Source organism: Amblyomma maculatum, chromosome 1, assembly GCF_055883805.1.
Source record: "Amblyomma maculatum isolate TAMU_Amacu chromosome 1, ASM5588380v1, whole genome shotgun sequence".
In the NCBI taxonomy this organism is placed as follows: Eukaryota; Metazoa; Arthropoda; class Arachnida; order Ixodida; family Ixodidae; genus Amblyomma; species Amblyomma maculatum.
In genome coordinates, this window is record NC_139344.1 from 50475145 (window position 1) to 50502912 (window position 27768).

Genomic DNA, 27768 nt, shown 5'->3' on the forward strand with positions numbered 1-27768 from the left:
CTATGATGTGAGCTAGTCCGATACCGAAAGAGCGCGATATTATGGAGGGCGCTTTCATAGTCTGCTAAACTTGTGCCTATGGCACTGTATTTTGAGGCACTAGTCTTTATTTCAGGTTCGCCGCGCGTTTAAGTCATTTGTGTAAGGTGTTTCCTATGCATAACCCTCGTTCCTATGCATAACCCTCGAATGAACGAGGTTTATGCATAGGAACAAGTACAAGTGCACATGCTCTGCGATTCTGATAGAGATATGGTTGACTGGTGGGATATCGGAGACTTTTTTGAATGAGTGCAGTTAGGCTGGTATGATTATACCAGAAGGAGCTGTCTGCAAGCGCCGCTGTGAGCCCGAGCCCAAAACTTTCTGAGCCCAGTCTGAGCAGTGCCTCTTGTTGCTGCTTGAAGAACAGCGTACTGGCGTTGCTTTAGCGCCGGTACCATGTGCCGATCCGTATCTACGTGCGCATTTTATTGCGAAAGCCTTTAATGGCTCAGGACTCGCAGGGCTGTTAGTTCGTGAGAAGTCACTCTTCTTCACAAGATTACGCGGAATACCGCGAGGTTGTAACGTCATTGTAACTTGGTGACGTCGTCATGAAGTTGCATCCGGGCACGTATAATTATCGGAAGTGGTACCATGATGTCGCGTCCGGTCATGACGTCACGTCTAGTCATGTTCGATAACGATCCTCAGGCGATTCTCGCATATATGAAGCTGACCTCGCCGGAAGTCCTATCCAGGCGTCCGTGCTGCGCCTTTAATTTGTCGCTTCCTCGAATGCCGCACCATTTAACCTTAAAAAAAAAAGAAGAAAAATGTCCAGCGAAAATCGAACTCCTTCCCGCCGAGCACGTGAGAAACGTTAGTTCCCCTTGTCTGGCTTCATGCTTAAGCGTTTGCCATGAATACCGACGCCGCTGAGGTGACGGCGCATCCTAGCAACAACGTTGGTCATGGGAGAAAGCGGCGCTGCGATGAGTCGTGGATAGAGAGCGGTGGAAAGGAAACCTAGATATATCGTGCGCGTCGAATCTGCTTCAGGCTCTTCCGGATTGTGTGAGAATGTGACGTGGCGATGAAAACGCGCGCAAAGGAGCGGCAAGTCATAAGCATTTGTGCTCATGAGTATGCATCCGTGCGTCCGTCCGTCCGCAGAAAGGGTCGCATAAATGAATACACGTTATATGCTTCTAATATCAGACTTTGTCAAATCATTTAACAGGCCCTGAAGAATCGATAAACAATCATCCGCAGTTCAGCAAAGATCGCGCAAAAGACTCAACAACCACCACACTATAAAGCCAAAAAGTGCCCCCGTCAATTTTGGCTTTACACCTATCCGTGCGCAAAGAACTAAAGAAACTCCTTATTGGACTGACTTGCGCCCGCAAAATAACTGAAGTCTGCGGCGGCGATAGCAAACAACGTGCTTTAAGGTCGTCGAAGTGAGAATGTCTGTCGCGCCCGTCAACGCTCAATCTAGGGGGACGAAGAAACGTCTAGATAAAGCCACAAACTGTGAATATAACATAACCTGGAACAATGTAGAAACGCACGAGTGTGGCTGGAATATTCGAGATACAGCTCGACGCATCTTGCGCGACAGAGAAAATGATAAAGCATAATCTCGGGACCACAGCCATGAATCAACACGCAGAATTGATTAGCGCTATACTCGGTGATAAGGCCGCATGCCAGCGGCTGTCTAAAAAGAACCGATTCGAATGATTCGCAACAATATGTGCATTCCAAGTCAGGTGCCTTGAAAATACCGCCCGCCGGGGTGGTGCAGTGGTTACGGCACTCGACTACTGTGCCCAAAGATGCGGGCTCAAATCCCAGCCACGGTGGCCGCTTTTCGATGGAGGCGAAAAGCGAAGTGTCCGTGTGCTATGTGATGTCAGCGCACGTTAAAGAACCCCGCGGTGGTCGAAATTTCCGGACCCCTCCACTACGGCGTCTCTCATAGCATGAGTCGCTTTGAGACGTTAAACCCCATAAACCAAACCAAACCAGCCTCGAAAATACCACTCCGAGTACTGTGACAGAATCTACAGGTTCAATTTGTTCGGTTCTTGTATGTTGTTGTATGTTTGTTACCAGATAATTGCTTCCCTTTCGGTGAGTAACACACAGCTTTTGTTTTGCTCGTGTTAATATTCAAACAGTTTGCTTTGACATAAATACCCAAGCCAATTTACTCGCTGTTTGCTCGTTCTTCAGTGTCGGTTTCTATGGTCCCGGATAACAATAGTTGTCATCAGCATACGAGTGAAAACTTTCGCCCTGTGTACAATGTGTCATATCATTAATAGAAATGAGAAATAAAAGCGGTCCGAGTATGCTTCCCTACGCAACTTCGCTTTGAATAGTTTATTGCTTGGTTTATTAATGAATACATAACTTCAAGGTATACTTATTATAAAAAAGGTAAAAAAAAGGCATGCACAAATATTTCGAGACACTTTGGCTACTAAAGAGGTGAAAGGCGAAAGCCTGAGTGCCCTATTCTGCTACGCATTTGTTGCGAATGTGGCGGTGAATGATGCTTTGTGTAGAGGGTGATTACTGCTTCCCATTCCTCCCTTCCTTTACGACGTGGTACATGTGTACGCGGAGAATTGGGACAGATACTGCGCCTTTTCTATCCTGTAAATCAATTTCGAACGCCACTGATGCTTGCTGTACTAACGCCGCCTAGACATCTGGGTCTGCTTCTGTGTGCTATTTAGTGCGGCGCTCGAGGAAGCGGCAAATGAAAGGGCGCACGGACGCCTGGATCGGACGCCCGGTGGGCTCAGCTTCGTCGCGACGGTACATCGCGCGCCCCTTGTCGAACACGACCAGCATTTCAGGAAACGCAATAAAGTTCACCGGCGTTCTATAATTCGTCTACATGAAAGGAAAGGCGCAGTATCCGTCACTCGCGGAATCTCGCTATCATTCTAACTGTATACAAGGGGAATTTTGAAGAGCGTTTCACGATCTGGGGCGTGGCGCCCCCCACGGTAAAACAAACAAACAAACAAACAAACAAACAAACAAACAAACAAACAAACAAACAAACAAACAAACAAACAAACAAACAATTGTTTAATCTGTAAGCATTCGGAAAGTATAGATAATGTTTATTTTTTTACATTGTTGGGAAGGGGTATATTTTTGGAACTTATTACAACGGACCATAAAGGATTTTCCACTAGACTGGCACGGCATTCGGTATTTAAGCATAGAGAATGACGATAGGGTTACATTTGACGTAATTATACTTATGGGCCTCCACTGTATATGGTGGTCCAGAATGGCAGGATCACCGTGACAGGGATGCCAGACCTGCTGGAATTTATTTTCGAGAGATTATGGAGTGGTATATTGCGATTCAAAACCCCGCCGGGGTGGCGCAGTGGTTACGGCGCTCGACTACTGTGCCCAAGGTAGCGGGAACGAATCCCGGCCTCGGCGGCTGCGTTTCGATGGAGGCGAAACGGGTGGCGTCCGTCTGCTGTGCGATGTCAGTGCGCATTAAAGAACCCCAGGTGGTCGATATTTCCAGAGTCCTCCACCACGACGTCTCATGGCCACAGTAGCTTTGGGACGTTAAACCCCACAAACTAAACCAAATCAAATCATTGCCATTCAAAAACTGGCTGCAGAACCTCCCGAATGGCTTGTTGTCGCTGCGGGAGTTTTGATGCGACGAGGCCAGTCTAGCACTGGCTGATCATGACATTCATTCATGTAAATTGCCCTGTGTGACGTTTTTCATGTTTTGATCGAAGTTTCCTTTTGTGTTATGTCGTGTGCCAAAGCCAAGAAATAAAGAAGAAAAAGATTCGGGGCGTGGCGCAGTGGTAAAGCGCTGGGCTGAGGATCCAAAGGATGGTTTGATTCTGCGGTGGGAGACAAGGTCTATTAATTTATTTTTTTTAAGTATTGATTCAATCGAAGCCGCCGCAAAAGCACACTTTTGCTGACGACAAGGATGAGCCATTAAAGGCTTTCGCCTTAAAATGATGTGACACTTTGACAGCGAATCCGACACTTAGTCTTTTATCCTTCACAGTGGCAGCGCTGCGAGTTCAGTGTGTTGAAATGCTCCGGCCAGTGGTTGTAGCCGTCGTACCTAATGGTAGCTGTAAGTATGCGGTCTAGCCTTATCGCAACAGGCTCTGGGTACTCTGGGTACGGCTTGGCCGACCGCGCTATTTTTAATTTATTTATTTATTTATTTATTTAACAATACTGTTAACCCTCAAGCGAGGGTCCTTACAGAGAGGGTATGAAAACTTCGTAGAAAATAGAATCATTCACAATCACTAAATACATCAGCAGAAGACAGTACATTCGTTCAAGCATCAAATAGCACTTTCAAGCAGATGGTCATCCAGAGATCGCTCAAATTCATGCAGATCATTCTGTTCTACAACACTCATTGGCAAGTCATTCCACATTTCAATTACATGGGGGAAGAAGGAATTTCTGAAAGCTTCACTATGGGCGTAGTACGGCTGAATTATCCGACTATGATTTGTTCTAGAACTCCGTTTGCCTGGCGCTTGTATATATGTTTCCTTTTGAATGTTTACCTGTCCTTGGAGCATCTGGAATAGTAGCTTTAGGCGATTTTTTTCTCTACGTATTTCTAATGAATCCAGGTTACAGGAAGAAAGCATATCTGTAACTGAGGCTGTCCTTCGATATCGGCAACAAATAAAGCGTACTGCGTACCTCTGAACTCTTTCTAATTGTTTCTTTAAATAATTCTGTTTAGGACTCCATACTACTGACGCATACTCAAGGATTGGTCTCACAAAAGTTTTATATGCAATTAGTCTTACATCTCGTGTAGCATTCTCCAATTTTTTTCTCAAAAAACATAACCTCTGGTGTGCTTTAGAGCACACCTCTTCTATATGTGTGCCCCAATTTAAATTTTGTGTTATTGTCATTCCTAGATACTTAAACTGAGTTACGTTTACCAAACACTTGTCACCAATGAAATATGGGAACGAAAGAACAGATTTCTTCGTTGTAATGTGCATGTACGTTGATTTGGAATAATTTATTTCCATGTTCCATTTTTTGCACCATTCGCTTAATGCCTGTAAAGAGTTGTTAATTCTAAGCTGGTCTTCCGTGTTTCTAACTGTGGAATAAATTAAACAGTCATCTGCGAATAGCTTCAGTCGTACATTCGGTTCCATGACAGCAGAGATATCATTAATATACACCAAAAATAACAACGGTCCCAGAACAGAGCCCTGTGGAACTCCTGAAAGAACTGGTAGTGAGGCGGACACATGACCATCCATTTTGACCACCTGGTTCCGATTTCCTAAGTACGCTTTAATCCATTTTACAATATTCATATTAATTCCAACTCTTTCCAGTTTAAAAACTAATTTATTGTGTGGCACCTTATCAAAAGCTTTGGCAAAATCTACAGCGATTATATCAATTTGCTGCTTCGCATCCATCGTCATTGCCAAATCGTGAATTGTCTCTACAAGTTGTGTAGTGGTGGAAAGGCCTGCTCGGAATCCGTGTTGGTGAGGGTAAAGTAAACAGCTTGTTTCTAGGTAATGAAAGATATGCTTCGCTATAATATGTTCCATAAGTTTACAAGAAATCGATGTAAGAGATATTGGGCGGTAGTTATTTACAAGAGTTCGGTTGCCTCCTTTAAACACCGGAATTACTAGTGCATTGCGCCAATCTTGTGGTACACAATGGGTGTGCAAGGATTTTTGAAAAATAAGTTTAAGGTATCGTGAGGCCCACTCGGCATATCTTCGGAGAAACTGGGTTGGTATGTTGTCTGGTCCATTGGCCTTTTTAACATCCAAATTGAGGAGCTGCTGAAATACGCCCTCCTGCGAAATTATGACGTCATTCATTCGGCTAGGCAACAAGCGTTCTGAACTAAGGTCTATGTCATTTTTGGTTGCGGTGAATACGGACTGGAAAAAATGATTAAACTGATCTGCTATATGCTCCTTTTTTATCAGTACCTGATTTTCGTGTTTAATCTCCTGTATTCTCTCCTTCCTATCACTAAAGTATCGCCAGAACTTTTGCGGTGACGTTTTGAGGAAGCGGCTAAGCGTTTCATCGAAAAACTTTTTTTTTAGCTTCTTTCAGCGCCTGCTTCAGCTCAGCACGAAGTCGCAAAACACGAATACGTTTATTTTTCTTTTTACGTAGTCTTTTTATTTTACGTTTCATATGAATTATGTCCCTGGTGATCCAGGGGCTTCGGAGCTTCGTCTTTTTAACACGAGTTGGGATATACCTGTCAACGCAGTGTTGTATAATTTTCTTAAATTGCTGCCACAACTCTTCTGCTGTTTTGGAATCATAGTCAATTTCAAAATCATCAAAGGCAGATTCCAGGTAGTCAAGAATGGAGGTGTCGTCCGCACGCTCATAATCCTTAACGCGCACAGGGATATAAGGCTTTGAACACTCACTGATTCTAAGCGGTAAGGAAACAATAATCATCTTGTGGTCAGAGACACCATCTTCAACATTAACGGTGTGTTCTTTTATATTATTTGACAGGAACACCAAGTCCAACAATGACTGCGAATCGGGTGTTATTCTTGTATCCTCATGCACAATTTGTTTTAGGTTATACGCGAACATAATTTCTAATAGTTTCTCTCCGTTAGACGAATCAGGACCAACAGAACATAGGCGTTGCCAATTTATGTGTGGGAGGTTAAAATCGCCAGTCATTATTAGTCTCGTGTTCTTTTTCACATTCGCACATAAAAAAGTGTTTACTTCATCAAAGAACTAGGGTGAAGCAGAGGGCGCGCGGTACACAGCTCCAATAATGTAAGCAACGTTGTAAAACTTTATCTTGCACCAAACTGTTTCAGCAACATTACAATCCATCCCTACTGCAGATAAAGAGTTTTTTACTATGATACAAACGCCCCCACCACGTGTGTCCCGGTCTTTTCTAAACATTATATAGTCCGGAGGAACAATGCAGTCAGAAGAAATATTGTTATTCAACCAGGTTTCTGTTATTATTACAACATGCGGACTTTGTGAAAGCAGCAAGTATTCTAACTCTGTAGTCTTATTTACAATGCTACGCGCATTCAGACTTAAAAGGCGTAGCTATATCTGTGATGACGTGTCCGACGTCGCACTCTTGATTGAGGAATCAAGGTTATCTGGGCTGCCTGGCTCATCTGACTGGTGCTGTTTGAAATTATCAGCCTTATCTCCGCGGTCTGTAGACAGCAGACAGCGTTCGTTTCGGCTGTGATCCCAGATATAGGTTTGGTTGTTTACGCGAAGTTTATCATGGATAAGGAAGACCTTTGCCTTCTTAGCCCTGTCTGCGGACGCACTGTTCCATAGTTTTCGGCGTACTTCTACAGTTTCTTTGGCATAGTCAGGGCCAATACGCCAAGAAGTCCCTTTCAGCTTTGTGCCTTTCTTCAGGAGACTTTCCTTTTCTCTGGAATCGTAGAATTTAAGAATAATTGGCCTACATTTCTGTGGTTGGGCTTTACCAAGGCGATGAATTCGCTCCACTGTGTCAACCTGCACGCCCATAGTTTTCCGAAATATATTCTCTACAACAAGTTCCTTCAGTTTTGATTCTGTTTCCGTTTCAGCGTCTGTCTCAGTTTCAGCGACGCCAAATACTAGTAAATTGTTACGTCGGCTTCGGTTCTCATAATCGATAAGCTTTACAGCCTGCTGTTGGACTATTTCTTCTAACTTAAAAATCCTGTTATTCATCGCGTCAAATGCATCAAGAAGGCCCTGTAAGTTGTCGGTTTTTGCGCTTACTGCAGCAATTTCACTTTTGATGTCATCCATCTTACGCGCGAACGCAGCTTGGTTCTCAAGAATTTCTTCCAACTTCTCAGTTACTTTTGGCCCGGGATTCTGTTCAACGTCACCCGACATAAGCAATAAAAGAAGCATTGACCAGCAGTCGTACAAAATTTCACAACACTTGCGAGCTTCAGTCGTACATGTGCTATGCTGCATGCTGCATGTGCTATGCTGCATGTGCATGTGCTATGCTGCATGTGCTATGCTTCAGTCGTAATGTGCTATGCTGCACGTGATTAGGCTGTTCGCAACGTCAGTTAGGAAGGCCATCATGTCCAAACTGCTTCTCTGTGCATGCTTCTCGGCACTTGCGCCTCACAGGCACTCTATCCAGGTGTTGCACAGCGCAAACAATAGACAGTGTGAAATCACCCCCCCCCCCCCCCCCCCCAACCGGCCACTTTCTGGTTCTTCACCTAAGAGGGCACTGTGACATAAAGTCGAGTTCGTGGATTTGGCGAGTTCGGCGTGGTTTCAAACATTATAAACTATGCTTTGAATGCCTTTTTGCACAGCAGAGAGCACAAAGTAAGCAAGTGACGCCGAACACTCAGAAAAGGGGTGTGCCGACATAGGCGGCTTTGAGGCGCCCTGTCTCCGAACAGGGACGCTAACATTTGGAAGTGTAAGGCTGAATACGCTTGTAACAAGTACGATAGCCATTATTTCAGTCACGGGCCTTTCCTCCGATAAATAAGTACGAATATTTTGGTCAGCGAAGATTTGTTACAGGCCAAAATGATAAAAACAAGAAGGAATTACTACTAGCTCTGTAGAACGCAGCCGTGTCCTTTTTTGCCGCGCTTTTCAGGCAGAATTTATTTTACTTCGCGTAAGATGGTGTTAGTTATCCAATAAAGGGTCTCAGGGCGTGCATTTGGAAACATTCAAAACGCTGTTTTTCATCGCCTTTTTGCCCTGCAGGCCACACAAAGTTAATGTTCCCATGCAGGGACACGGCATCCGAAGGGGCTTTGTTTCAAGAATACGTAGTTTTGTTTCAAAGCCTGCGACCAGGAACACCGCTTTTCCATTTCCTTTAGTAAATATGGTTAACGTGCCACTTTTCGCTGGTTATTTTGAAGTCCCAAGAACGCCAGTGTATTTTAGGATTTTAGGTCGTTGTCTCAGTCCTCTTACGCAAGCGACGCTGAGAGCTCTTTGGGGAAGGAAGTATTCTATGTTTCAGTGCCCCGCCGCGGAGGTGCAGTGGTTAAGATGCCTGACTACTGTGCCCAAGTACCCCGGTTCGATCCCGACCGCCGACGGCTGCCTTTAGATGCAGGCAAAACGGTGTGGCGTTCGTGTGCTGTACGATGTCAGTGCACGTTAAATCTCAAGTGGTCGAAATTTCTAGTCCTTCTCTACGGCGACTCTCAGCCCGAGTCGCTTTGGGACTTCAAACTCTACAAACCAAACCAAACCACGTTGTAGTGGAACGCTTTCAGGGAAACTGTATCAAGCTTGATTTGTTCGCATATTCAAGGTAAATATTGCTTGCTTACTCGTCACGTTCTTCCGATCAAAACATGTATTATCTTCATGTCTCTTCTGTTTCCCTTTTATTCGGCCACGTCATTTTAATTCATTCTAATGGAGAATGAAGCAGCCTTAGGCTGCATTTACAGAAGGTGGTCAATTTATATCGAGAACTGTCTCGTAACATGTGCTCCTGCATTCGCTCACGATGTTTCAAGCATTTGCAACGTCTTACGCAATGAGCAGATTGTACGGTCCAGTAGCGCACGCAGGCGCTCCACGTTATCTGAAGATAAATTGTAGCCCTACACGTTGCAGCAGTGGCAGTGTGCGAGCAGAGGACAAGTTGCTCATTTCGGCACAAAGAAGACGTGAGGCTCACGGCACATTTCCCTTTCTTCCTGCAGGCTGCAGGTTCCTCGACTGCGGGTGAATCTCCGCCCCCGGCTACTTTTGACAAGGAGCGCCCGACAGGGTTCTTACGCAGGTCGCTACGCCGTGTGGCTATGGCCACTAAGAAAAAGGAAGCCCCTGGTCACGCCAAGGCTGAGAAGGTGTAAACTGCTACCTCATTTTAACGTTTACTTTCCTTTAGCGCAAATCTTGACAAATAAAGAGCTTTATTCTGATATTTGCGGCCTTTATTGCTGGGTTGGTGTTAGTTACTTGCCTCGTGTTGTGTGTGGCTGTAGAAGTCGCATATGCATAATGAAGTATAATTATGCATAATTAGCATATGCATAATTAGCATATGCATAATTTTAAAGAAATTAAACGTGGTGGCGACAGTAGCGTGCTCCGTCGGTGTTGGCTCCATGCGCCCGAATGGGCGAACTTAAAGTGCTGCCAGACATGGAGAAAGGATTTTGTAAATGCGGACATTCGGCGAAATCTGGCCCCAGGAAATGACGCATAACTGATGACAATAGGTACGGCCCCTCAAAATGGACGGCGCCAGTACATTGGTCGTGCCATGTAGTATATAAACGTACCTTTGTGTCGCGCGCGTGCCGCCAGTACAGACCAAAGCAGATGCAGAAGGGCACGGCAGTCTACTTAGGCGGCGTGTTCGTGCTATGACGCACCGATGCTCGCGTCATGGGTGAGCCAGTTCGCGACACCCCAGCAGCTTCCTTCAATGAGAATGTTTTCTTCTTGCAAACTACGCTTCATTTAAAGCAGTTTAGCTCATCACTCTGACTGGCGCGGTTGTGATGGGAAGGCCTATGTGCTCAGCCATGGCGCAACAAGTACTCGCCGGTCAGTGCGCTGTTCGACAAGACCGGACACACGCCTGACGCTCTTTGCTTGTTTCGCCTAGTGGTTGGTTCTGTGGGGTTTCGCGTAGTGGTTTAGGTGTTGGTTTTTCTTTTTTTTTTTTGTGGCCTTCCCCATTGCAGTATTTCTTTCGGGTTCTATGCGTTGGTCGGGTCAAATTTGAACATCGAAAGAATAGAATGCCACAGCCTTTCCAATATGTATAGCATTAAATGCCTAACTCTGAAAACCTGGCAACCCAGAATTAACGCCCGGTCAAAGAACACACAGTCCGCTGATAAGGTCGCGTTCGAGGAAGTGAGCTGTGCCATACTGTCTCAAGCTGCTTCACATCGAGCTCACAAAGGCGACTGTAAGCAAGTTTTCGGAAACGCTAGCCAGCTACTTCCCTTCCGCACGTCAGCTAACAGAAGGGAAAGGGTACATAGAATGCGACACTCACATAATTTACCAATCCCAGTATCTTGTGGCAAACATCATATTGGACAATCCGGAAGATGCAATAACAAAATAATTAGTCAACACTCGAGAAATTGCAGGCTGATTTCGCCCCCAGGAAACATGGCTACGCATTGCGCTCAGTACGGGTGTCATCCGGACTTTGCTGGAACCAGCATAATCTGGCATGCTGGCGAGAGGATTGAGAGGGAGACTAGAGAGGCATAGGCAATGTTCGAGGCAGATACAGAGAAGTGTGTTAGGGACGCTTTCATCGCACGACACTTCCCTCTGTCGACATTGTCCGCTCGGGATATCACGAGTGGGTGACCTCTCTAATGACAACTCTCCGCACTAACGAACAACGCATCCAACTCACCGACTCCACCCCAGAAGTACACAACCACCTTCTTCATCTTTGGGACGCCCGCCGCAGTCTTACCAAAGGATGGAAAAACCAAACACAACAAGAAACTCAGACACCGCATCGTTAAACTCACCCAAAAGGCTGTCGACTATGCCGCTCAGTTAGCCGACACTAACTGGGTGGATCGATGTAACACTGCTGCGCGCCAGACCTCTGGTCGTAATACGTGGCGTTTGTTTCATGCACTTATAGACCCCTCTCAAACACGCACAGAAACGACGCGGCATCTCCACCGTGTCATTCATAACTTTCTCGGTACTACAACACAGTTGGCCCGAACATTGTGTGACAGATATATTTGTATCACAGTACACCCTCGTCTTTCCCAATGCTCATACGCATGCCAAACGAATCTGGAGCTGGATACTCCGTTCCAGCTCCAGGATTTGAAGGAGGCCCTAGCCAAAATGAAGCGCGATACTGCACCGGGCCGGGACAAGGTTACCGTCAAACTTCTCGTGAATCTTTCGGATGTAGCATACCATACCCTCCTTGAATTTAACAACCAAATCTGGCTGGGAGAGATTCCTCTCCCCCAGGATTGGAAGACAGCATTTATTCCTAAGGCAGGCAAGCCAATTGATGTGGAAAACCTGCGCCCTATCTCCCTCATATCTTGTGTCGGCAGATTGATGGAGACTATGGGGCGAGACAGGTTGTCCACTTATCTCGAAACACATCACACTTTTGCGGACACTATGTTTGGTTGGTTTGGTTTCCGACCACAGAAATCCGCACAAGATATCCTTCTACAAATTCATCATGACATATTAGAGCCTAAAGAACTCCCTCACAATAACAAGGTAGTCCTGGCCTTAGATTTGAAAGGAGCCTTTGATAACGTCAAACATGAAGTGATACTAAATCATCTCCAAGATGCCAACTGTGGTCAGAATACGTATCGATACATATGGCAATTTCTCACGGGTCGACATGCCTACATTCGAATTCAAGACACGGAACATGGACCCTATACCATCTGATCCCGGGGTGCACCACAAGGCGCAGTGTTGTCTCCTCTCCTCTTCAACCTTGCAATGAAAAACCTTCCCGCAAAATTAAGCTCTATGCCTGACATCCGATATGCCATATATGCGAATGATATCTCTATCTGGGCAACCGAAGGTAATCTTGGACACATGGAAACATGCCTACAACAGGCAGCGGAGGTGATGGACACTTACGCTGCGTACTGTGGTCTGCAATGTACCCCCACCAAATCAGAATTTGTCTAAATCCGTCCCTCCCCTCGGGACGACACATCAGTTCACACAACACTTCCTTCTGGTCCAATTAGAGAGGCCAAGGAGATCCGCATTCTTGGTCTCTTTATTCACCAACAACGCAGACCCGACACAACACTAAAGGGCCTGTCACACTAGCACGACACGGCGCCGATTTAGTCTGCCAACAGAGCGTCTTCCTGATGTCTGCGTCTATGTCACACTGCGCCGACGGAAACAGTCGGCCGACAGTCGGTGTTGGCGCCGCGTTGCTCGCAAGACGGCTGTCGGCCGACGGTCGCCCAACTCCTATGTCACAGTAGCCAGACAACGTGCGAAACCTCCCCACCGAATAGGCCCTCCCATTCCCAGTTTCTTCTCGTGCCATTATACTATTCCTTCTGCCATGCGAGATTCTCCTTTCCACACCTACTCCCGGTTTTATTGTATTGGTTTGTTCTCATAAAATGAAGGGACGCTTTATTTTTAATCCCATTTCATAAATTTAACCGTACCAAAGCAAGCGCTTAATTCACCAGTCGTGATTATGGGCCGAGACTGAATACTGCCCAGTATTTTACGGCTGTGGTTGCCGGATCAAAACGGCAGTGTTCGAAAAATAAATGCTGTCCACGGCGAATAAGAGACAGCATATTAAAAGCATAAAAGAAAGAAAAAAGAAGAACTCTACCTGTGGGATAGAACTTACGACCTCCTGTACGATAGCTAGCTACGCTAACCACTGCACCACAAAAGCTTTTATTTCTTTCAGCATGGTATTTATTACATGCTTTTTAGTTCAGCGTAGAGTTTTATACATTATATACAGAGTAATCAGACTGTAGGCGAAAAGTCCAATTGAAATATGCAACAGAAAACCACACAACTATAGAATACGACTTAGCACAACTTCACTAAAACGGTGGCAAGGAAAGAAAACACATCAACAATGGCAGCCAATTCGGTTGATAGTCCCTATTAGATAGTCACTATCTTTGTAAGTGTCTCTAAGGTGGTGCACCATCTGGCCGAAAAAAGTAGCGGGGGAGACGAGAGGCTCAGCATTCCTATCCAACATACGCGTTTTCCACAGGCTGTGGAGTCCAAGGAGGAAAATCATGTCAAAGGGTTCGTGGTCATGTTCTGTGGTTATCAAGTAACGCACACTGTGGGAATTCAAAATAGTCTTTCTTCAATGTTCTCTGCAGAACGTCATAAAATAATATTGCATCCTTGCAGGCAATAAAACAGTGTTCGATGGTTTCAGGTGTATCACATAACCGACAGCTAACTGAACAAACGAAAATATTTTTTTTTTTCTGAAGCCACACTTTAACAGGCAAAACCTCGGCATGAAATTTAAAGAAAAACGTTTTAGTAGAAGGCGAGATTGGCATTTTGCGCACCCTTTTTAACACATCATGCCTCATACAATTAGAATATAGTGAACGATATAAGGGAGACGGGAACAACATAGATATCAATTCTTGGTATAAATTTTTCCGTGAAACAGAAAAGTTCTCATAAGAGAAGCGAACTGCCAGAAAGCGCACTGAATCGTAAACTTCTTTCATAAAACCAAATAATGAGGGCCGATCAGTAAAATTCGGAGAGACCACTAAGTTTGGATGAAGGTTTACAAGGTTAGTTTGCAGGGATGCTCTAGTAATTGGATGGGAGCTATTACGGAATAAGAAGAAACGAGCAACTAACTGTCTGACATAGAGATGTGTCAAACCTAGTCCGCCAGCAGAAACGGGCCTGAATAAGTTATCGCGCCGCATAGGCTCAAAACTGGACGACCATATGAACGTCGCAAACGTTCGGTGAAAGCTTTGGATGTAATTCCTCGCGCAATGGAGTACCTGTAAAACATAATGAAGTTTTGTAGCCAGAAACATGTTACATGCCTTTGCTCGGCCAAAAATTGATAGGCGGTGCGGAACAAAAGTCTGAGCATAGCTTTGGAGTGCCGTGACCCGCTCTTTCCAGTAACGCCCACTAAACTTGAATGCATGAAGGGGAACTCCAAGGTATTTAGGGGGGACACGAGACCATTCAATTCCAGCATAATGAGCCGGCATTGCTACCCATGAACCGAACCACAGACCCGAACTTTCAGTCTTATTCATTTGAGCGCCAGATACAATAATTTTGTCAATGCTGGGTTTATCTGTGCAGAAAAACGCCAAATCGTCGGCGTACGCAAGCACTTTGACTTCATTACTGAAGGCAACATAACCACGGATATTGTGGTTTTGCAGTACACTCAAACAAAGTGGCTCTAGGTAGAGGGCAAAGAGTAGCGGTGACATAGGACAGCCTTGCTTCAATAATGATCGAATTAGCACAGGCTTTGAGAGGTGACCATTAACAATCAAGCGAGTGGAATAGTTGTAACAAAGTTGCACCCCTTTCAGTACAGTTGATCCAACATTTGCACTTTCGAAAGGAGAAAATAGAAACGGATGCCGGACACGATCAAATGCCTTCGCAAGGTCAATCTTGAGTAGAGCAAGCTGCTCATAAGAACCAGAGCAAGAGTAGAGAATTGTACGTGCTATATGTATGTTATTTTGTATGGAGCGTCCCCTCAAGCCACCCGTCTGATGAGGGCCCATGAGAATCGTCATGGCATACTGTAAACGATTTGATGGTACTTTCGCAAAATTTTTGTAGTCCACATTTGCCAACGTGATTGGCCTGGAGCCATCCACTTAGAGCAATTTTTCTTTATCCGTATATATATACTCTTTGGAATTAAGAATGTGTGATTCCTAGTAAAGGACTGAGGAAGGACCCCCACATCAAAACGTAAAGCTAAAATCTGCAGCAAGACAGGGCTCAGCAAAAGGTTTAAAAGTTTTGTAAAACTCGCATGATATGCCATCAGGGCCAGGTGTTTTAGAGAGGGGTAATTGGTCAATTGCGTGTTCTATTCTTCCAACGTGAAAGGACCAATAATAAGAGCACAGTCATCATCTGATAAAGGCGTTATAAGAACTTTGAAGTTAACTAGTAAATCCGAATTAGTAGTAGCAGAAGCGTCACTGAACAGTGTCGTGTAATAGCTCACAAACACAGAGATGATGTCACACGTTTCCGTTACTAGGGTGCCATTGGACATCATTCTCGGTATCAATTTGGCAGTAGCATAACGGTGCTCATCAAGAGTTTGTCGCGTAGGGGTTTCAGAGTGCAAAGCACGATTTGTACGAGATCGAACTCTGGCACCCCTGTATCTTTCAGCGTCCTATTTTTGTAGGTCACACTTTACCCCAGCAATTTCGTCTAAATATAGTCCAGGTGCCTCATATTCTAATTCATAACGGTTATACAAACGCTGATGCATTGTCCTCTCTTGATATTTCCTGTAAAATGACCTAACAGACCCTATTTCAATAGCTAATGCCCGCACCTCCGGTTTAAACAGCTCCCATGCAGCAAATATTGGCATGGCACCTGTCAAACACACTTGTAGCTGGGAGCGTATCCGAAAGGCAAACTCCTGATCATTTACAAGTGAAGAAGTTAGCTTCCAAAGCTCCCATTTCGGCCTAAATTTTGAACAGTAAGTTATCCCGAGCCAAGCAACCACCATACAATGATCTGAAAGGAAACCGGTACAGTTTCAAACAACAAATCACGGCAAATCAGCGTGGAAGAAACATAAATCCTGTTTAAGCGCGCGTGGGACCTCCCCTGGATATGCGTGAATAGTGTAATTGCATGACATGGAGGCCCCTGTATCAATGAGTCCTGAGTCATCTATAACACGCGACAATAATTCACCACTTCTGTCTCTGTGTACACTAGGCCCAGCACGATCACTCAGGTAACATACACAAATAAAGTCTCCCATTAGCACAACATTCTTATCACAATCTAGGAGGTTAGCCATGGCTTCAAACATATCAACACTCTCAGCTGCACTATTGAACGCATAAATATTGACAAGTCTCCATTGCTTCCTGTGGAGCAAAAAATCACAGCTTATTAGCCGCCCTTCAGAGTTAGTATAGTAAGATAACGCAGAATAAGCGAGAGCCTTTCGCAGAAACAAGAAGCAACCCGCCGAAAAACCAATAGCATTCGTCACAATAACATTGTAATCAGACAAAAAGGGTCCTAGTGCCCTCTCTGTATCCTGCTCACTCTCAATCTTCGTTTCCTGGACGGCGACAAAATCAAGCCGCCTGCTGCTGAAAAGTCGACGAAGTTGCACCTGCTTCTGATGAGACCTAATGCCTCTCACATTCAGAGTTGCAAACACTAGCTCCTCAGGGGTCGCCATGGTGACCACACAAGTGCTAACTAGGCTTGCATTTGTCTCTCCGGAGCCGGCGACGTCGCCTCCGGACCTTCACCACGACTGCGGGAACGCGAACGTTGGCACTTCCCCTTGTGTTTCGACGTACGCCGTCGGCGGCGATGCTTCACGCTTACCAGATCACCATCTTCACTCGAGTCAGATGCGCATTGTGCCCGGCGCTTATCAAGATGTTCTTCAACAGGAGGGACGGCCTCAGTTGCAGCTGGAGTGGCCTGACCTGCAAGCTCTTCCTCGGCATTGACCTCAGTGGCTGGAGTAACCGGTGCGGCATCTTTGGCAGGATTAGAACAGGTAGCCGGCTCCCTATCATGTACCGGATTCGGCGTCTCATATCGAGGCAGCGCCTCACATTCCTTGGAGTCACCTTGAGGAACAACCGTTGTATTAGCTGTAGAAGCCGTGTCCACAGCAGCAGCTGAAAGGACACCAGCCGCGTCAAGAACTTATGTGGCGTCCATAACATGTTCTTATAGAGTCGTCCGGTGACTGCCCACGATGCCGCAACTTGTCCGCATAGGTAACGACGCACTCTTCTGCGGTGTGACCGAAGCGTCGGCAGTCGTCACAACGCGGCGTACGGCAGTGCCTACAAATGTGGCCAACACGGTTGCATCGGAGGCATAGCGGTGGCTTACCTGGTATTAAAACAAGGCTCTGTATACCACAAGTAGTCAATATATGTGGGACGTCGCCAACGCCGACTCCTTCAGCGAGAGACACAACAACTCCTGAACGCTGAACCGGGAGGTTCAGCGTTCTCAAATCTTCCATTTCCGCCACTTTCCAGTTTTCCATCGAAATCGATGTCACCTTCCCGTAGGCGTCTTCCAAGCGTTCGGGAAGCCACAGAAGCTTCAATTTCACCACTTTTGGTTCTGGGTCCACGACGACACAACGGCGGTCCTTAAAGGGACAGAACACTGGCCAAAATATGTCATGAGATTACGGTGGAGATGAAGAGATCTTGCCTCATATAATACAGATCGAGCACTACAATATCAAAGAAAAGAGGCTTTACAATTTTAATTTGCCATTGAAAATCACATAAAAACAACCGAGGCGCTATCTAGCGGAGAAACCCAGTACTTTCAGTGTAGCCCCCCACGTGACTACATGTTAGCAAAATATCGTTGATCTTCGTAGCTGCACATTGTTCTTTTTAATTCTAAGAGTGCTTGCCATATACTGTTATATTTTGCGCTCTCTCCAGTGCGTCCTTAAATAAAAATCACCCCTGCTTTCGCACCGCGAGAGGTATGCTTTCAGTTTTTTCCACTTGATGGCGCCACAGTGTTTTCAATTTCGTGAATGAAGCAATGACAGTGCCCACTAAAACATTCGTCGACGAGGGTGTGCGTTATTGTGTCGTAACAGCATTGAGTGTGAAACTGAAAAGGACGTTACTCTAGGCAAAAAATGTCGAATTAATGCCTGGCGACTGCAATTTATTTTTGTTTTCGGTACGTCTTTTTTGTCGACCACCAGTCGTCATCGCGGTCGCTGCTCATGGATTCCAGCATCGGAGTACATAAAAACGGGCGCACGCATTGATCGAAAAATTCTCGGAAAAAATTTTCTACAGCGTTTCTAACGAAACCGTTATAGAATCGAACATTTTAGACATCAATCTTTTCACAGCGGCGAAAAAAATCGAGACCTAAATTCCGGTGTTCTGTCCCTTTAACAACGAGATCACCGCAAGCCACCAATTTCTCTTTCGATTGTGCCCATTTGCATGGGATCATCCATACATGGGACAATTGAAATGGGTCAATTGAACTAATTTCCTTGAGGTCCACAACATTCCAAAGGGGGTCTCTGAAGTCTTGCGCCCGCTACGGGCGTCCGGCAATTCCGTATGCAAGAAAACGTAGTCAGCGACCAGCTTACCAATTGGGAGACGGGGCAAAACAATCCGGTACTTATTACTGCTGGCATTAGCCTGAGCAGCACCTCGGCCAGAGGCCGATTGAAGCCTTTGAGTGGAGAACATCTAGAAACGCAACCGCTTGGAACAGCGTCTTCGTCTTCCTCCACTGCACCACAAAAGTTAGGCCTAACCGGTGCTTTCAGAGTTTTAGGTATGGATTTAGCTGATATGCTGTCTTGCAGTGTGAAAGTCGCGAAGGCAGTAGTAGCATTTACCGCTTAACTGACTCTCCAGCTTGCTGAGAGTAAACTGCATATACTTTGAATAATGCCGTGTAGTGCATAAAACCTTCGGCGGATTTCGTAAAACCTTAGGCGTATTGCACCCGGCCGCGGGACCACAGCTGCAGTTGGTTCTGTTGTAAAGTTTAAACGCAATTTCTGTGCTTTTTTGCGCACACAATTCTTGAAACACATTGAATTATGGAACAAAAAATTATTGCGTGATGCGTAACGTAGCGTTGAAATCGGCTTGCGAAGAACACAGCGATCTAAGTGCGCAGGAAGATGGGCAGCTCTGCGGGCTTCAGGAAAATAATCACTTCTTTTCATCATTTCTTTGTCGCGTACTATGTTCATTTTGCACTATTTTGTGCCGTTTGGAAACGCGGAAAGATTGCTCTTGGTCCCGACGCGCGCCGCAAATCTGTGCGCCCCGAATGCACTCGCCCCGAAAGGAAAACGCTGCCGTTGATATTCCACACGCATTCGGCGGCCCCGAGTATTTTGGCAGCTCACGCTCGCGTTTTGGTCAGGGATTGTGCATTGATTCTACTTTTTTACGTATATTAGTGCTGAAAAGTATTTGCCGTCGACGTGGTTTACTGAGTCGGCTTTGCGTTTTGAGAAAGTTTTTGCTCGGCGGCCGATTTCGGGAAGACTCGGTCACCGACAGTCGGCAGACTGGTTTTGTCGGTGTGCCCGGCCTCAAAGCCTGTCACACTGGGAAGACATTTGGTTTTCGGTCGTTTTGGTGTCGTCGTCGGCTTAGTGTGACAGCTTGGTCGGCCGCACACACGGTCGGCCGACGAGTTGGCCCACCGTCGGTGTCGTTGTCGGGTCTGCGTCGGCGTCGTGTCGCGTTAGTGTGACAGGCCCTTAACAAAACTTTGCATGTATGGCAACCAGGTGGGCCGTATGGTCCGCCGGGTCTCCAGTAAGCGTGGGGGTTGCGAAGTAAAGACTCCTTGCTGCTGCACATTCATTCGTTACGAGTAGAGTTCTCTACTCAACCCCCTACCTTCACATGCGCAAACATGACGAGGACCAACTAGAGGTCATACATCGCAAAGTTATCAAACGGGCTCTTGACCTCCCCATTGCCACATCCAACCAGCGTTTGTTGGACCTTGGGATGGTCAACACCTATCGGGAACTCCGAGAGGCTGATCTTTTCAGCCAATACACGCGCCTATCACAAACGCCATCCGGTCGCCGCATTCTTGACCGACTACACATCCAATGCACCACCACCTTTAAGGACAGGGTACCAGCGCCAGAACCCTGGAGACGCGCCCTCAGGGTCAGACCCATTCCCCGCAACATGTCACACTCTGATCATAATGGCCGTCGCCAGGTGCGTACGGAAGCACTGGAGCGGCATTATGGTAGACAACTACACGTATACTACGTGGACATTGCCGGTCCCTACCGTGAGAGGTGGTTCCCCGCGGCAGTGGTCCACAACACCAACACAGTGGCAGGAATCACGTTCCAGGCCCACAACACTACATACGCGGAGGAAATCGCGATTGCTCGCCCTCTCCCTCCCACAAGTGAAACACATCATTACCGACTCCAAGGGGGCCTGTCGGAATTATGGGCTGGGTTGGATACCTCCTCTAGCCAAGCGCATCCTACAAAATTGCTGTCGGTCCAGCGACCCTCAAAATTGTAATCTCATCTGGGCTCCCGGCCATCAGGGACTCCTGGGCAATGAGTTAGCCAATCAGGCGGCCCGCGCGCTCTATCCCCGGGCACTCAAACTTGATCGGGAAGTCTACTCCGAGCCCAGTCAGTCTCTTATTACATTCAACGAAATTACCACATATTATAAGGACAGCCACCGCCGCTTTCCGGAACCTTGTAAAGGTCTCAGGAGAGCGGATGAAAGGCTCCTTCTCAAAATTTTTACAAACACAATGATGTGCCCGGCAGTCTTGACGCACTTCAATACAGACTTTGATGGGGGCTGCAGATTGTGTGGAGCAACCTTCTCGGACGTTTACCACATGGTCTAGGCCCGTCCATCCAATCCCCACCGTTTCCATTCCTTCATTACCCACATTTCTAGGGAAGCCTGGGAGGCGGCGCTGCTCAGCTGCCATGACCTACAGTCCCAGCGGAGCTTGGTCGCCAGGGCGCGAGCGGCGTTAGACGTCATTGGGGCCCCGGAATAGGAGCTCCACCTAGATTTGTGAGGGCCTGGGCCAATAGGGCCTCGGTCCAAACACCACCTTGTACAAATCAATGTTTGTTACCACCACCATCATCGCATTGACGAAAGCCGAAATTGACTTTATCAGGAACATATAGAGGCTGGGCGAGACGTGCATTATATGTGATAATCCCATGGCAAAGCATGCGTAAAAAATGTATAAAAACCAAGTGTAGCATTGTCATTAAACAGTTGGCAATTCGCGCTTTGTTAGCCCTGTCTGTTTTACGTTTGTTCAATTGTTAGTGTGTCGTAATGCGTTGCGAACCGACTTTTCCCTATGCTGTCCGTGACGTGTGCCGGGAGGGGTCGTAGATTCGGCGTCGTGATGATCTTGCAGTGAAACTACAACCAGCAATGTCGCAGCTCAAATAAATTAGAATAGGTGATACTGACACTGTGATTGCAAATAAGCGAGTGAGCAGGGAAGAAAGTTGGAACCGGAAGTGGCGCCAGCAGAAGACTTTCGCATTATCCTTCGCATTGACTTCGTAAACGCACCCAACCCGTCGGGTGCCGTAGACACGGCAGCTAAAAAGTCATTAGTGGACGTTGAGTTTGCACTGATCGATATTCCTGCGCACGTCATATGCTCAGTTCCGGCTTTGCCCACTATAATGAAAAAAAAAAAATAATAAAAAATATGTACTCAATTTTGCTTTCCAATTTGGAAAATTCGAAAATTGCAAGCATCGAATGGAATCAATTGGAATGTCTGGAACGTTGTCATCGATTGTTCCAGTAACAGTCATATAAAGAGTTCTGATTGATTTCAAATACACAAATGGAACTGAGTGGATATTCCAAATGGTAGCAATTATATACGATTGAAACCCATTGGAGCCAACTCGAATATATACGGCATTCCAATACGAGCTTATAAAAATGTTAAAGTTGGCTTCTAACTGAAGTTACGACTCCACGTAAGTCACCGGCAAGCATGTATGACCCATACGAGTAAACAATAGGAACACTACAAGCTTGAAGCGGTAACCCAACACCAATGTTGTCGATATTCTTTCATTGAAATAACTTTTTTTTTTCGGCTTTCTACGTCCGCTTCATTGCGCCTAGCTCCTATAAAGTCAGTGGCGCTGATCTGTTTAGCTCATTTATTTTGTTCATCGATTGCTGAAGAAATGGTGGAAATGAGCAAAACAACACTGTAGATTAACCTGTTAAGTATTTTTTTTTTTAAACAAGAACCGATGTTGTATGTTTGTTAGAGAGAATATGCAGATGACATTTAGGGAAGACATTGGCTTGCGATTGGCTTCCAACTCGGTCTTATGATCGGAAGATCGATTTGTACCGTCGAGTTGGAATGGCACAACTAACTGAATGCATTTAGGAGGTAAAACTGGGATTTCCAATCGAAAACGTTGTTCTTTTTTTTTTTTTCTTTTTTTGCCCACGCAGAGCAAAGTGCCGGATTTCCACGAGCTTCATGAGCTTTATACTCTTCGCTTTGAATTTTTCGTTTTAGAGTTTAGTCGTGTTGTCCCTGGCTTCGAAATCCCCTTGAGCACTAATAACCAGATTGCAGTAATCGAAAGGTAACTAGAAAATTTGACTTGGGTATCGACATAATTACTGTTATTTTTATCTTCCTCTCATCCGGCATAGCTGGTAGCTCGTGGCATGAAAATATTTTTCTGTCCCAAGCTACCTATAATAAGCAACCTTTGAGACTGTTCGCTGTAACGTCCAGTACACACACACAGTGAGTCAAGAAACGGTAAAGAACGCTGCCTCTCATCCAAATGGGATCTGCAATGTCGCACATCATCGCGCTGTGAGGGATTCCGCGTGGTGCAAGCAGTGAGCTTGTACGACGAAACAAAAGTGCGCGCTGCCGGTTGCATGCCCCGCGAGCCCTCGAACCCGCGCGCCATTCTGATTGGGCGCCATCTTGCTCACTCGTCAGAACCGGCAGCTCTGGCCAGCACTGGCAGCCTTGGCCAGCAGTGGTAGCCCTGGTTCACACCGCCAGCGTTCGCCAGCAGCTCCAAGCCCCCGCCAGCAGCACCAGCCCTCGCCATCAACGCCAGTCCTCATCAGCACCGCCAGCCCGCAAGACCACCCGCAAGCCCGTACAGGTATGTCATTTGCAGAAGTGGGAAAAACCAGCCCCCTCCCCCTTCCCTCGTAAGGCGAGAACATGAGGGAACTAACAGTTATCAACTGCATCGACCGCATTGAGTTGTCGATAGGAAGTAGCTCGGGTGCACGTTGGAAGCTCGCATTGGTCGTGGTTTGCGGCGTAACCTGCTCTCGGAATTGATACCGTATGGTGTGGCCTGAAGGTGTCGAAGGTAAGGCATGATGGGAGTTTCGGTGCTTGGCTTGAAGGAATGCACAGTGGCTAGTGGAGCCGGCGCGGTCATCCGGTGAAGTGGCAGCAAGGTGGCAATAGCCATTCTTTGCTTTGACGGGACGAAGTGTGAAGCAACCCTTGCAGGAGTGCCAGAGCTGGCAATGGTGTTGGTGGAGCCGACACTAGAAAGATCGCTTTTAAGCCGCCGGCGATGACATCAACCTAAGCTGCCTGCGCGACGTGTTTCGGCTTGAGCAGCGGGAAACGTGACGCTCTATTCGAGGTATTTTTCTACTTTGTGGAACCTTAGGCTCGAAATTTTGCTCAAAGGGAAAAGGAAACTTTCGCGGGATTTAGGAAATTTTAAGAATTAGCAGGTAAATCGGAGAAATATAATTTCTGCAAAAAAAAAAAAAAAATGGAGCTCTCCGTCTTCGCGGCACAAGAGCCAGCTCAAAAAGTAGAAAAGGAAGGGAGAGAACGATGCAGTAAATGCCAGTAAGGAAAGCATTCTTTACTGGCCGTCTTCGAGCTTTCTCAAAATCTGGCAGTTAATACAACTGCTGCCGGGCATATATGTTTCGAATGCCCCGTCTTTTTTTTTCTTTCTTTCACAGCCTCGCGGAAGATGTAAGGTAACGCATCATTGCGAGCAGCACTGAGCACTATTATGCCGCCTCCTTTCCGATAACGCGCTCGTAGTTCCGTTGCTTGGTTAATTGTTTGGTAAGTATAGCTGCCGGTAATGTGCGGCGTTGCTAAGGGCTCTGGCGTGTAGATTGCCTGCAAAAGAAATTAAAAGAAGACTGCTCCACCTCGCGTATACTCTCCTATATATCAAACCTATTTAGGATTAGTCTCCACTGGTTAGATTTCAAATAAGGGAGTAATTACTGAGCTAATCAGCTTTCGCAGAAGCCTTGCCAGAGGCAGCTGCTCTGCAATTCATACTAACCAGGACTGCTACTCACTTCCATATTTCGAATTTACGCATTTGGGCATTCAATTTAGCATTCACCGTTCGTTTCCCACTTCAAGCTGTTGATGTATTCGCCCTCGTCCTATCGTCTACTCGTGTTTTTTATAAGCACACTGGATAGATCGCGGCCATAGCCGTCTAGAGCGGCGATCATCTAGCGCTCGATTGCCGGACGAAGGTGAATTTTCTTCCACTGCAATGCCTTTGCGAACGCGGAAATGTTTTGGTTTGTATCCATGAGGGGGGGGGGGGGGGGGGGGGGGAATCTGGATGAATGCTAAGGAGTAAATATTCCCTCATGCCTCTACTATATTCGATGCTTTACACTCTTCCTAGCGCCGTATCCGATCGTACGTTTTTCCCGGTGCCATGTGTCAGCAAAAAGTGACGCTGTGTAGGTGACCATGTTGGTAGATACGTTGGTAGCTCAGAGCTTTCTTTCGGAGCCCTATGTGACATTTCAATTCAGTTTTTTGTTTATTCCCGCAGGTGAAGCCAGGCGCTATGCAATTAACTGGTCAATTTGGAAGTAAATAGAGGTGTTATCTTGCTCTGACACTAGTCTCTTGCTGCACCTATGATTTATTTGTTGCATTTGAATTTCGCATCCCTTATGTCGCAAATAAGATGATATTTTAAGCCATGTGACGAACACAGTCAATAATATTTCGGAAAACAGCGAGCGCGGTAGCACTTCGTCTGTCACTTAATTATGTGCAAAAATGTATTCTCACCAGCAGTACAATTGATTTGTTTCGCGCCTTTGAGCTTTAGTTGCGCTTTCAAACTAGAAATCATTTTCACAATGCTACGGTTTGATTAATCAAAGCATTTTGATGTTGCTATCTCCTCATTTATGATTCATTCGGTACGGAATTCTGTACACCTTTGCAAAAAGAAAAAAAAAAGACCGCCAGTATGTTGCACTAGGAAAACTTATTTATCTTTATCAAATTGCTGAACATATGTTACTTAAACGGAGGAATGTTTCGTTTCGATAGACACTCAGAATTGCGTATGAAAGAGACAATTTATACTCTGGTTGTTTAGTTCTGATTATATCACTTTTTATCCGTTTCAGCTAGGCATCTCAGTTCGTTTATATGTAGCTGACCGTTGTGAAAATCCGTGCGACCGGAAGCTGTAAACCAGAACATCAATGAGAGCACCTCATTCGTCTGTGTATATTTCACATGCCTTTCGCTGTTCTATTGCGACTGGCTGGCAGAAAACCTGCTCCTATAGTGCCCCGCCATCGCGCAGCCAGAAAGAGACTGTTTAAACTGGCATCATCCGTCCCACGCCGCTCACTAACCACGAGTTGCATCGCAGGGCAGCTGCAAACACCAGCTTTTTGCCCTCAGCTACAACCCGGATAAGACAGAGAACAACACGTGACATGTATAAAGCACCGAGTGACGTGCGCTGAAGGATGTGTAGCGGTGAACTTGTGCCTCATCAGCACTATTAGCAGAATCGCATTAAAACTGAAAAACATTATGTGCGCGTTGTTAACAGCAATGTACAGATCTCTATAGTCGTGAGACCTAGCTGTAGACGTTAGGTTTCTATTAGCTTTCCTTTCCTGCTGCTTATCACGGAGTGGGGCCAAGCTAAATCTTGGCGGAGTGCACGCAGTTAAGTCACTCGATACGGAGTTGAGCGCTGCGTGAACTTGTTAGCTGTGCTAAACTCTCTACCGTTTCGGCTTCAAGGCACATCAAGAAAGTCCGAGCAAGCGAAGGAATGCGCGTTCAACTTGATAAAAATGTTAATGGCAAGAATGTACATTTCGGTGCAATCGTCTCACTTTCTGCGCAGTTTTTCGTTGGGACCATTCCAGTGTCGGAGTGCCTCGCTGCCTTCCATCCAGCAAGCACCCCCAATGGCATCCAAGCAAGAACTGAGCTACACGCTTAGAGATAACCGTTGGAGTTCCGAGCTTTCTCTCGGATGCTTCAGCGTTGATTCGAACGTGCTCCACATCCTCTGGGGTGAGTGGCAAACATTTTATACGCTGGCTTACTGCATACTCGTTGTGCGTCTGCGCGGTGTACCCTTGAAAAGAAGTCGGAGGCAGAAAACCTGTTTATCTGATCCTTTATTATTTCTACGTGAAGGTGAACGTTCATAGGAACATTTAAACGTTGCTATACTCGCCACCGTCACAACTATAGGCCTATAGTACTCCTATTGTTCTTGCACAGATGAAAACATCGACATGGATAAGCTGCTGAATTTCTCCTTCGACCGCATCGATAAACTTGCTGCTGATAATAAGAAGACCGTGACAGAGGATGAAAAGGAGCGTCTCTGGGATTACGTGCAACGTATGCGGGTACGTGTGTACATCGGACGAAATAGCACTTGACGCTTGAATATCTTCTCATCGTTATTGGACTTGCCGTGGAGGTTGAATCGCTTTGGCGTTCGGTAACTGGTCATAAGTTTGTGGGATCGGATCCTGCAACAGCGCCCGCGTTTTGACGAAGACGGAGCACACGAGATCCTCATGTGGTGTGCGGGGGCAGCGCACAGTAAAGATCCCCAGGCGGTCTGGATTAATTCGGAGCGCTCCACTACGGCATCCTGCGTAGCCTAAACGCCTCGCTCCAAGCCGATAAATCTTGAAGCTTCCAATTCATTTAGATAGTTATTTCACCCCTGCTGGGCTGTGTTGGCAGGAAACTTTATAAACAACCTGCTGGGCCTAGGCGCTGCTGAAAATATTCCCCTGGGCGCTTAAAAACTCTGCTGTCAGCAACTCAGGCAGCTAAAACGTCGGCATCGAACTAACCATTAGAGGAGCTATTCTAGTCGGAAACGTTGTGTAGGCTTTGTTTACGTAGCCACATTAGCTCATGCATGCCACGCGTGACTTCGAGAAAGCGCGGATACCCATGTCGGTAAGCGCAGGCCTATGCATGGAAAACCACACAGGGAGCGCCAGACACTGCTTGCTAACCTCGCTGGGTTGTGTATTAGGACGTTGCGTTCAACACGGGAAACCTAATTGCAAGTTGCGTATAGGCGGCATTTGTTCATGGACACGTGCACTGCCA

The 27768-nt window shown here is 46.3% G+C and overlaps 1 protein-coding gene across 1 annotated transcript in view; it reads left to right on the plus strand.

Moving 5' to 3' along the window:
* The window catches only part of LOC146202350 (uncharacterized), a 28243-nt gene extending 18267 nt beyond the window's left edge, over window positions 1-9976 (plus strand). Inside the window, exon 5 of the mRNA XM_084588123.1 lies at window positions 9753-9976. Coding sequence (XP_084444249.1) covers window positions 9753-9905 — 153 coding nt within the window. The 3' untranslated portion in view covers window positions 9906-9976. The remainder of the gene's footprint in view (window positions 1-9752) is intronic.
* Window positions 9977-27768: the final 17792 nt, after the last annotated feature.